Raw genomic sequence first — 11,720 nt, forward strand, 5'->3', positions numbered from 1 at the left:
GCCCTTTCAATCTCATATAACCTCTGAATGCAAGAATGGTCAGTGTCAGTTGACATTGAGTCTGGTCTCGGAGTGCAGGGCAGACCCAGAGATTTCACAAGATACATGTGAGATTTCAATCTCTTTATTTCCATTCATCAGGGTCTGTTTTTGGGACCCATAGTAGCAAGCCCCCTTGCTCTCCCGTGTGCTTTCAAAGCAAGCGTCTCCTATGGAAAGGTACTAATGGGTCTTTGATCAGGCACCGTACTGTGCAGGTGTGTTCCTGATGCACAGTGCACCTTGCAAAATGTTTGTGGATGTGCAAAGCAGCAGGGAGGATTGGAGTGTTGGGGTAGGGAGGGATCCGCAGTGGATTTGGCAGTAGCTCTTTCCTGAACGAGCTCTGCGTGCAAGGGTGAGGCCTTTGCTAGTGCACGCTGGTAATAACATCGTGCACGGGTAGCATCAAGTAAAGATTGGCCATAGTATTTCTCTAGTGTTTCTCACTTGGGGCTCTGTGACTGCCTGTGAGGAAAAATAGTGTTTATTGTCGGTTAAGGCAAGATAATGCCTTATATCTATCTAGTTTTGATAGTGGGGAAATCCGCACTGAACTGGTGCGGGTCCAAAGACCTGTCATGCCCTTCGGTACTGAGAGCTGCAAGAGCTGGGCACTAAATGGGGCTGGGTCCTGTGGGACTCGCACAAGTTGGTGTGCCAGATGTCAGCACCAGGAGCAAACAGAAATAGTTCCTGTTCTGGCCATCAAAGTAGCTACCAACATCTCTTTGAAAAATTATACATACAAAGTGTACGTTCGGTTCATTTCTGAATGACTGTGGCTGTATCTGCTTCTGGTGCAGCTGGTACTGATAGGTTTCTTCTGTGGTGGAGGGTGGCAGGCTGGTGGTCCTTGACTCTGGATATTTGAAGCGCTGTAGAGTGTAGATCAGTCTTTGTTGCTTTTGTTGACGGCTGCTCTTGCATTCTTTTATCTGGAAGATTTGAATAGGAGCTGGTAAAGTCCCGCTTGCTACCGTACAGCATCCACTGGCAGACTCCTGTTAAGTACCAGCGTGCATGCTTCCTTAGAGCAGTAAGGCAGTTTGTTTATGGGCTGTGAGTCTGTTCTCTATGGAGAAAAAAACGGATAAACCAACCTCTTTTTCTTCTGAAACTCACAGACATGTTGTGCAAGGAGAAGTCAAAGCAGAAGCCAGAGGGAAAAAGCTCAAAAGCTTCCGTGTGCATATCCACTGCTTACTGCATCTTTGTTCAGCGTCATTGTTTCACCCCAGCCTCTGGGGTGGGGAGTCAGCTCTGTTCAGGCTGTGATGTAGACCTCCAGGAGTCCCCCGACGGAGTGCATTCGGTAGAACACACCCAGTGGGAGGCCAAAGTTCACGATGGCGAACCAGGTGGAGTAGCCGTAAAATGACTTTTCCAGTCCATTCTCGAAGACGGGGTGAGCCCCAAATGTGGGCATGACCCACAGCTTAAGAGGTGTAAGGAAAAAAGAGCAGAAGTCAGAGGATGACACTGTCTCCTACCTGCACTCTAATCTCAGCACTGGCTCAAGCTGTTGTAGGAATATTTCAGGAGTATCGGGGGAGTCTCCCTGCCAGGGAAGAGAAGGAAAATCCCCTAGTTAAGTGGCTGACTCCTTGCTGTAAGTCACATCCTGCTGAATTCCTGGAAACCTAATGATAAGCCTTTTCTGCCCCAGCTGGCTTAATTTTTCTACAGGATTTCACTGTTTCCTTGGCCAGTTTATTTTCCCTGGATTAAGGCTGCAGTGAAGATCCACGTTGATTCAAGATCCTGGAGCACAGTGTACTTTTATCGGGTGAGTTTCAATTCTGGAGACTCACGTTTACACAGACTCCCTGCTGGTTTCTCCACCTACCTCCTGAAACACCCTTAATGAGTTTAACTTTTCCAGAGGCTAAAATGTTGGCGTCTATGGATTTATTGGCTGTCTCCTTCCTGCACCCAGAAAGCCTAGCCGTATTTGACTCTAAGGTTAAAAGGGAGACCTTATAGTTGAGAGAGTGGGGTATTAATAGTAAAAATGATCTTGACTTGCCTCACTAGAAACTTGTTGGGCAAGAGTTGTCTGGAATTAGCAGCCCAAGAGAGAGACAGGGGGAGCATGTCTGTATGGCAGGTCGTCATGGCTCAGCCAAGCTGCGATACAGCAGAGCGCGCAATACTTACTATGATGTTGCACAAAACTAAGAAGAACGAGATCTCCCTCAATGCTCTTCTCTTCCAGCTCAGGTGGGAGTAGCTATGGATATAGGACAGCGAAGCTTTCCGGATCTCCTGTCCCAGCTCCAGCATGCTCACTCGTCTCTGGTTGTAGGCTTCATGATTCTGCTCTTCTTTCATTTCTTCCTCTTTGCCGGGAGACACCTCTGTGTGCCTCCGTTGGCTGCTTGTCATGGTGTCCTCTTCACGAGGTGGCTCTGAAGGCACTGCGTGCTGCCCAGCATGCTCTGGGTGTCTGGCCTCAGCTGCTGCCCCAGAGGGCTGCCGGTGAAGCCCATCGATGATGAAGACATTTTGGGTGATGTTCTGAAAGATGAGGAGGACAGAATAGGACAGGATGAGGCTGTTCAACAGGTCCCTGGGGTCAGTGGCCACAAGGGCAACAATGGAGAAGTAGGACATGCCAATTTGGCCAAGGGCTGCCCCCATCAACAGAATCACGTCCAGGCTGCGGGTTGGGTTCTTCAGCGTGTCCAGCTCCCTTTTTTCCAAGGCGTGGATGATTGTCCCAATCACTGCGCCCACACTCATCAGAGGCAGGAGCGCAATGTAGTAAGAATAATACATCACGAAGACCTGGCGGTCGGGGGCTGAGCCGGTGGCCTGGATCTGGTACATCATGAAGACGCAGATCCCGATGATTACAGCAGCGGCGCCCAGCAATGGCCCGAAAACCACCCCCTGGAGCTTGAACTTGGGCTTGCTGTGAGGGACGTGGTGGTGGCTGATGCGTCTCCCCACGTTCTTCCACATGACGTACAGCACAGAGCAGCAGACGAGGCAGAACTCGGTGTTGAAGGGGTAGAGCAGGATGTAGCCCTTCTGGAAGATTTTGCAGATGGTTGTGTTTGGGCATGTGCATGAGGCAGTCTCGTTGCCTGGAGCATGAGAAGAGGAAGGCAACAATTAAGAGGGAGATGGCCTGGATTTCATGGCTGTCTTTGGGAGTTTCTTGCATGCAGCGACAATTCCGTATCTCAGAAACAAGGATCAATAGGAAGTTAAGTGATTACTACTCTGTGCTCAAGGCTGTGAGGATTCAGAGTAACAGGGTTTAGCAAATGTTTTCTCCCCCCCCCACCCCCCCTTGAAGGTTTTTTTCCACTTGCAGCCCATCTCGAGACAGCTTCCAACAACAGGGAAGTTGCAGCATTTGGGGAACTGGTTGTGATACCCGAGTGCCTGAGATCAAGAGCTGCTGTCTCCCTAGAAGTCGTCTGTGTCAGCCTGATCGAAACACAGATGTGGAAAAGGAGCCTTGCCTGCAAATCGCTGCTCCACCTCCCGCAGCTGAGACTCTATCTCCATGTGAATGGTGTCGTTGGTCACGGCCAAGAGCCAGAGAAGGAGGTTAGTGGCTATGGTCAGCATCAGCCCACACCTGGGAGAAGAGAAAGGTCAGTGTGTTGCCTGTGGAGACTGTGTCCACCTGCCACGTGGTGCTGCCATTTGCTTCTCACTTACCCATGCACAAATGCATGCAAATACAGTCTATTTGTGCCTGTTCTGCATATGGGCATCGGTGCGTGACTTTGCACACACAAACACAGCTGAGTTACCTTCCCGTCTGGCTGTTTGCAAAGGAGCAGGGCAGGCAATGTCCCTCACTTAGGGGAGGGAAGCCTGAGACATCTCCCAGTGATGGGAATGGGGAGGCCACCCCCGCCACCACCTCCAGTCAGCAAGCTGGTCCCCGAGCCATGCAGCAGGAAGGTGTTTGGGGTTAGGAGGGAGCAGCAAGCTTTGCAGCAATCCGAGGCACAAATGAAAACCGAAGGGAGCTGGTGAGCCCAGGTCAGTGGGAGGAGGATGGGTCTGGTCAAGTCATAGCTTGGCTCTTGTGTGGTGCAGAATATAGAGAGTCTGTGTGACAGCAGATGAAGACAGTTCTAGCAGGAATAACGAGATCATAAGCAGACAGAAGAGTTTCTCTAGAGGAGCACAAGGGAGTTGCTTCCCCCTGTCTGTACCTGGTGAAGTTGTGCTGGACTTGGATGCAGTCCTTAGAGTGATGCCACAGAAAAAAGGCCTGCAAATCAATAACGACAACACCATGAGCGGGGTGACGCTGGCAGCCTGCTACATGCCTGGTGGAAAGGGACTGGCAGGCAAGAAGGTACATGCCCGAGTGGGAGTAAACCTGCTGCCATGCAAGAGGCACAGGGACATGTGTGCACCCGCATCTCGGCGTGTGCTGGCATCCTTAGGTGACAGCAGCGTGTGGGTGCCTGCCCCTAACGCAGATCTAGATCTGCTTTTCTCTGTCTTGTATGTACGTGGGTATTTGCTTCTGAGATGGGAACTACTTCACTTCTCAAATATGGCTTTGGGTCTGCAAAGAAGAGGGTTGGTACGAGAGTAACAAGTTGCAAAGGGTGTGAGAGATCGTTGCACACAAAGGGTTTTGTTGGGGGATGTGCAAATGGAGAGAGGGGCTGGGTCTCAGACTGGTGCGCAAAGACACCCCTGGCAAAATCTGAAATTTCATCTCCTCTCGCCCTACTTGGCTTCAAAATAAACTCCTTTGGATCCTACAGTACAGCAGGTATTGCCAGAGCGATTTCTTTCTAATCTTACTACTTTGTCTCTGTCTGGCATATGAGCGGTGTGGGTGGTAGTTAAAATGGCATGTGATGCTTTAGTGCCTTTTAATACTCATGAGAGTGCCTCATGTGCACCCACTTTCCACCCCTTGGACTCTTGGGAATGGGGCAGAGAGAATAAGCAAGCTTCCAGAAGGGTAAGGTGCAGTACCTGGGTGCAGATAAAAAGGATTTCAATGGTGGGGAACACTATTTCCACTCCGGATTTGCACTGGATGAGAATTGCGCTGTAGCCAATCTGAAACACGTTCAGGAGGATGCTGAAACTGCCAAACAGCAGCACTGACCCTGGGCAAACAGCAAAAGCACCAGTAAATAAAGACATGCCGGTGGAGCATCTGAGCCTGGCTGGGGACTGGAGACCTTGTGCATCGTGGATCTGGGTGGAGCTGGAGGCTTTTCTGCCTGGAAGTTTCATGATTTTGAGATAAGGGGACAAAGGGGAGCCTGATCCCTGAACCTGGTTGTGTGCTTTGGCTTGTTTAAGGTGTTGAGACAACACAAGGTATCTTTTTGTGCTTGGATACAAGATGGGAACAGGGTTTTGGTCTTTTCTGTGCAATCTGGGGTAACAGAGGTAAGGTAATGGCCGGTGACGGTTTCCGCCTTGCAGAGAAACTGTGGGATGAATGCAGCTCTAAGGCTTTTGGCAGCACCAGTCTGCAGAAGTTACGACCCTTTGATTGTTTCTGTCCTTTGCCTTGGACACCTCTCTACAGCTTTAGATGCTCCTGTACCTTGCAGCTTTCCTCCCTTTTCCATGCTTAGTTAACAAGACTGTGTGCTAATTAAAAACTCCATAACAGACCTGGGCTGCTTTGAGAAGTGTCATTTCACAAAGTGGAGCAACTACTGATGGGATATCTCCCAAGAAAGCCTGGGTGTCACTGCGGTGTGACTCGCTGGGCAGGAATCTTCCCCTGGAAACAAGGCTGCTGTGATGTTAAACAGGGATAATGGTGGCGTGGGGCTGCTGACACCCTTGGAGGGTAAATGTGGGCAAATCTCACTTTGCAGAGTGGCTGTGCCTAAAACCTTTCCTACGTGTCTCCCTCTGTGCTCATTTGCTGGGCTGCAGGTGGGAGATGCCTGGGTTCTGCTTTGGGAAGGGACCACAGCAAAGCTGGTCTGGAGGCTGAAGGGAAGCCAAGTTCAAGACTGTCCTGGCTGCTCTGGTCCTTCTCTGTGGCATCCACTGTGCCCCTGTCTCCCCCAGCATCACACCACAAGCTGACAGGGCACTGGGAGCTTCCCAATGCCCTAAATACATCTTCTATGGCTCCTAGCTCCTTTAGTAGTGGGGGAAGAATTTCTTTATCTTCCAAGTACTGAGAAGAAAGGAAAAGGCAAGAGAAGATAAAGGAAGAACTTACCCCTAATCCAAATCGGCCCAGCATGGGAATCCCGGTACAGCACCGCGTGCGGCTGCCGACTGGTGCCCAGCAGGTAGTAGATAATCCAGCACAGGCACAAGACCTTGAGGATGGAGAGCAGGATCCAGACGTCCGCCAGCGTGATGGCCACGTGGTTGAAAATCATACTGCTGATGAAGGCGCTGCCCAGAAACACCACGTTCATGGCCAGCAGCCCTGAGAAGAGCTGCCCAGCTTTCTGAGCTTGCCTGTCCCTCTGCTGCACTGACGAGCAGTGACGGTACAGCCAGAACTTCTCGTAGTGGATTGTGGAGGTGTCTGGTGGGGTTGACGCTGACCTGCTCTTGCAGTGATGGCAGGGTTTTTGCCTTGAGACTCTCTTGTCCGACATGGCTCATCTGCCTGGAGGTCACCTGTTGCGTTGAATAAAGAGGTTTAAAGTAGGAAAGGTGGTGGCACATATACTGAGATGAGAGGTTGTGTGCTCTGCTGTAAAAGCCACTTGTGTGGCGACCTCCCTTCCTTGCTTTGCAGCCTTCCCTTCCCTCCCCAGAAGCTGGGTGAGGGGGGAAAAGAGATTAGTGTTTAGCCCAGTTTAGGCATTACAAATTTCCTGGCAGACAGAGTTGTTGCAGGGCACTGAGGAAAAGGCCCTTTTGCCGAAAGCTGGCCAGAGACACCTATATTAAAATGGGTATTTGATGTCTCTGCCCTGCCCCACCAGTACTTGGAGCTGTGGGCACCAGAGATGCCCAAACAGTTCCCATCCTCACCTTTCACACCTCCTCTGCGTACAGCCCTGGATTCAAGTCCCCTCCTTGCTCTTTGTTGCTGTAAGGTTTGGGTGGAAATACAGAGCGAGCTCAGACCTGCTCTAAAATTCAGAGCTGTTTGATTTTGGTTGCTGGGTCCAGCCTCTTCTTTGTGTTTTTGGGCTGTGAGAGTTATGCCACACTCCTTGTGTGGGTCACACAAACTGTGGCGGAGCTGGAGAGAATAAAAAGAGGGTCTGTAAGATTTGGTCTAAGCTGCTGGGAAAAGACCAACCTCCTGCCCAAGCAGGCTGAGGCTGGGGCAAAGCTAATATCTGGTTTTCTTTCTTTTTCTACTTGTAGCACAGAGCTGTGAGCACAGGATGCAGAGGAGTTTGAGAGATTGACCCAGGTAGATGGAGCCTGGGAGCTTTTCCATCTAGCTTTTGGAAAAATCTTGGTAGGACCGTATTGGCCATGAGAAAGAACTCGTAACACAGCGATCAGGCATGATCAGCATCTCTATGAATGTGCATTTGGAAAGGGGCTTTCGCTCCAGGGAGTGACTCTGGCTGTGGCAGGGGGGTGGCTGGAGCGAAAGCAGCCCCCCCGAGATGTGTTTGTGGGCGAGCGGGAATTACATGTAGTTGTTTGCCAAAGGGTTGAAATTCAGTGTTTCCCCGCTTTTGCATGTGCACTGAGGTGCTCTGTCTCCCTTGGGTCTCTGGGGACTCGGTGCACTTCTGTTAGTGGAGGTTGATCCTAAACTCTTCCCCATTTGGCTCCAGAACTCTCCTAACTTAGTAGTGCAGGAGCAAACGCCTTCTCCTCTCCTAGGGCTGTAGCTCCTCTGCTTTGGGGTCCAGGGAGGGAGGGGAGAGGCTGTGAAATCAGACGGCTCAGATGGAACCCCCCCCCACCCCGGGCTGCACTGGGTGGTACCCGTGTGTCCCCGACCCCTGGAGCAGGGAGCAGCCGAGCCCCAGCCCTTACCTCCCTGCAGTCTCCTGCCCGCTGGGTGGGAGCAGCCGCTGGCACAGCCTGGGATACAGCCGATGTTAAAACCGCTGGCTGGAGCGCCGCCGGGATGCATGTGAGTCTCTCCAATGGACCAAGGTGTAGGCAGAAGCCGTCAGGACTGCTCCCAGCTGAATGCGGCCTCTGCTCCCAGCCCATTGATTTTTATTTTTTTTTTCCCCTACCTTGTTTACTTTGGGTCTATTATTGTCATTACATTAATTACTCAGTCAGAAGCTCTTGGCTCTGCCAAGGGCAGCCAATGGGGTTCGGCTCCTTTCTACACCTGCTGGGTTGCCCCATGTCGGTGGCCTCGGCACAGGATGTGCCAACTGGTAAAACCACAAGCTGCGGTGACTAATGTGTGCCAGGGCTCGGGCGAGTGTAGAGCTAATCTCCTGGCATAGACTTGTGCTGGGAGTGCTTAGCCACACTGCTTTGGCTAAAATCCACTTGACTCCCCCTTTCCCTTTTTTGTTAGGTAGATCCTAAGATAATTATTTTTTTCTCAAGCATACCATTGTTTCGTACCTTTATCCACGGCGCAGATACCCAAACTGATGCAAAAGGCAAAACTCACAGTCCAGCCTCAGTGCAGGGATGACAGCAATTTGATGTGCTGCTGGCAGAAAGGTTGCTTCTTTTGGGGATGATGGATACAACCTATTAATGCTGACTTCAGAGCTGGGCCCCCATGTGCAAACACCACAGCCTCAGCCACGCGGCACTGAGGATGCTTCAGGTCCAAGCTGTGCTGTTCCTCTTCCCACCCCTGTTGCAGGGCAAACTGATTTCTCTGTTGGGTCTCTGTGGTGAGCTGATCCCCCTCATTTTGTGGCTAGCTATGGGGATTTGGCATTCCTGGCTGAGTTGGTGAGCCTAGGAGATCCATCAGGAGAGGACCGACCTCCGGGAAAGGAGAGGAGTTGCTTGTGTGTCCCGAGATGAACTTCCAGTCCCTGGGGTTCTAGCAGCTGGCAAACATGTGATTTGGGAGTTTGAAGCCATGAAACACTTCCCAAGAAGCTGATTAGGGGTAGGAGCGGGTAGGGGAGCACAGGTTATCGTGCCTTGGGGATATGACGAAAGGGACGGGAAACAAGAGTGAAAGGGCCCCATTGCTCCTGGGTGAGAACACCCGGTGTGTGTGCTGCTGCAGCCGTTGCATTTAATGTCTGCCAGCAAAACAGTCATATTTAATGTCTGAGCAAACCCTCGCCCTGCTGTGGTGGCGCCTGGAAGCTTTGATCTGGGCAGGTTTTCACGTGTACCCATGGCTAGCTTTGTTCTGCCTTCCCCCAAATCATCAGCATCTCCAGCCCGCTTGGATGACCGCGTCCTTGCTTTGATGCTCTGGGATCCCCTGAGTGCAATTGGGCTCTCCTTTGGGCACCTGGCTCTTCTCCAGGCTGATTCTAGAGCTTAGCAGGGAACTGGGCTCTCTCAAGAGCTGTTGAACAAAACCAATGATTTCCATGCAAAACCTTAACCAACCTGGCTGTTTTTCGGTGCAGTGGTCCTCAATTGGAGTGACCGTGCAGAACTGGGAAACGGAGGCTGGGAATCTGACTGTGTCCTGGGGAAAAGAAGTTTGGGTGAAACTGGAGGTTTTTCCTTTAAAGATGGGGGCCTGAAATAAAATGTTGGGGCCCGTTGTGCCCCAGTGATTTTGCCAATAGGACTGCGCATCTGGGATGCAAAGAGGAGGCATCCTTCCTAGCCTGACTGGCCCTCTCCTGGCTTTGGAGCTGAGGTTGAACCCAGAGGAGCCATAAAGCCTTGGGAGAGTGGTTAATCCTCCTAATTCGGTCTTTATGTTGAAGAAGAGTAGCTGTTTAACTTGAACATATTGACACAAGTTTAACCAAGTCATTAAGTAAGCAAGTGTGCAGGAGAGGGGCGGGAAGGGAGGGGATGAGTTGGACTAACTGGATCGATCGCATAAATCACTGCCCTTTTCTGCCCTGGAGAAGCTGCCTTTACTCAGAGGCTGGGAGAAAGCTGCTAAATGGTAGAAGGGACGTTTGCCCCTCCGCTATCAGCAGTGTGCTTATTAATGACGTTATCTGTGCACTTAGCAGTAATAACACCCAGGCTGGGCCAGGCGGATCTGTAAACAGGACCCGGGGAGGAAGGAGGTTCATGCCCAGCCGCCGTGTTTGCCCAAAGGCCGCCTGAGGAACGCTGCACGCCTTGCAACTCCCCGGCTGGCCCACACCCTTCCTTCTCCATCGATAACCGCGCCGTGACGTCTCCCGTGGGGCTGGTGGGTGAGCACCTGTAGTGGTGGCTGCGGAAAGCAGCCTCGGCCAGCACGGGTGAGGTGAGCCCGGCTGCACCACCCCGGCTCCATCCCTCGCTGCCGGAGCAGGTGGGATCTGCAGGTGACGTGCTGGCTCTGCTTCCCTCGGTGCAGGTTGCTTTGACCTCCTGCTGGCGTTGGGTTGCTCCTTGCCGGTAAGGCCTACTGCCTCGCTCCCTGGGAAATGCCTTTTCTGCCCCCATCTCCAGCCCTGGCTCCCAGCACATCCCGGAGCTGGTCCTGCTCGCGGGCTGCACCTTGCTGCAACCTGTCCCTCATCTCCAGCCTTGTGACCTCAATGCACCCACTTCCCAGCTGCTGCACTGACAGATTAACCCGGATTCCTCCCCTGCCCGTGACATACCTCCGAGCAAATCACCCAGATAAAAAGCTTTTTTTTTTTTTTTTTTTTTTTTTTTCCCCTAATAAAACAAGACTCATTCTCAAATAACAGATCCTTCAGAAGCCGAGGAAGCGATGTGAAACACTGGTAGCAGGATGATGACTCAGTTCTGGCCTTGGCTATGAACTTCCCTGCTTTTATTTGAGCAGTGGTTTCTGATCTCCTGCTCTTTGTCTCTTCCCCTTCTTGCTGCCCTCCCTTGTTGGATCCAGCACCACGTCTCAGACCAGGGTCTGAATCTGGCCCTTTTTGGTACTCACACAGTGGCTTGAGTTCTGGGGCTGGATCTGCAGGGCTGGTGCTCCCTGAGCTCGGCCAGAGCTGGGCATTTAACCCTGGCATCCCTTGAGGAGTGATTTTTTATTTATTTTTTTTTTATTGGTGGGGTCCAGTTCTCCCAGTAGGTGCTCAGATCCCTGGAAGGCCAAGGTGGCTTTTGTATCAAAGCAAGTGAGACTGGAAGGGTCTGGCAAGATGTGAGAGCCCCAGGGCAGCCCTTTGCTTTCCTGTAGCTCTTCATTTGCAGCAGCTGCTGTTTAAAGAGTCACCCCGAGGCACATAGTTGTCCCCGTTCCCCATCTCCTAAGGCAAATCTGATCTCTGCTCCATAATTGAGGCACCAGCAGGATGCTGCTGGTGGCCCCAGGGCTCAGCCTCATTCTCTGCTCTGACACAGGCTCTCTGTTCACCCAGCTCCCGTGCCTCAGTTTCCCTCCTTCCAGGTGTGGAAGATGGAGCTAACGGCAGTGCTTTTCTGCAGGGATCTGTCATGAGGCCACGTACAAAGGACCGAGTGGGACCCCTTTGTGTTACTCAGGTACTCTGCGCTTGGGATGTTCTCCCCTTTCATAAAACTCTCCATCAGGGAGCGACATGCCCCTCTGACTGAGCTGTGAGGAGGTGCCCCGGGTCCATAGTGCAGGGGGCAGTGATGGAGCAGCCAGCATCAGTCAGCTGTGGTGCCTGGCACCACAGAGTCCCAGGGAAGGACATAGATCTGTGTAAGTAGGGTGAGGC

The 11,720-nt window shown here is 51.9% G+C and overlaps 1 protein-coding gene across 1 annotated transcript; it reads right to left on the bottom strand.

Moving 5' to 3' along the window:
• Window positions 1-983: 983 nt before the first annotated feature.
• OTOP3 (otopetrin 3) lies at window positions 984-6,635 on the bottom strand. The gene is made up of 6 exons (XM_005243634.3): window positions 6,230-6,635; window positions 5,008-5,144; window positions 4,224-4,282; window positions 3,516-3,634; window positions 2,200-3,131; window positions 984-1,477 (listed from the first exon to the last, which is right to left on the bottom strand). Exons 1-6 carry the CDS (start codon window positions 6,618-6,620, stop codon window positions 1,307-1,309), a joined length of 1,809 nt encoding a protein of 602 aa, XP_005243691.1. The 5' UTR covers window positions 6,621-6,635; the 3' UTR covers window positions 984-1,306.
• Window positions 6,636-11,720: the final 5,085 nt, after the last annotated feature.

The sequence above is a fragment of the Falco peregrinus genome, chromosome 2, assembly GCF_023634155.1.
Source record: "Falco peregrinus isolate bFalPer1 chromosome 2, bFalPer1.pri, whole genome shotgun sequence".
In the NCBI taxonomy this organism is placed as follows: Eukaryota; Metazoa; Chordata; class Aves; order Falconiformes; family Falconidae; genus Falco; species Falco peregrinus.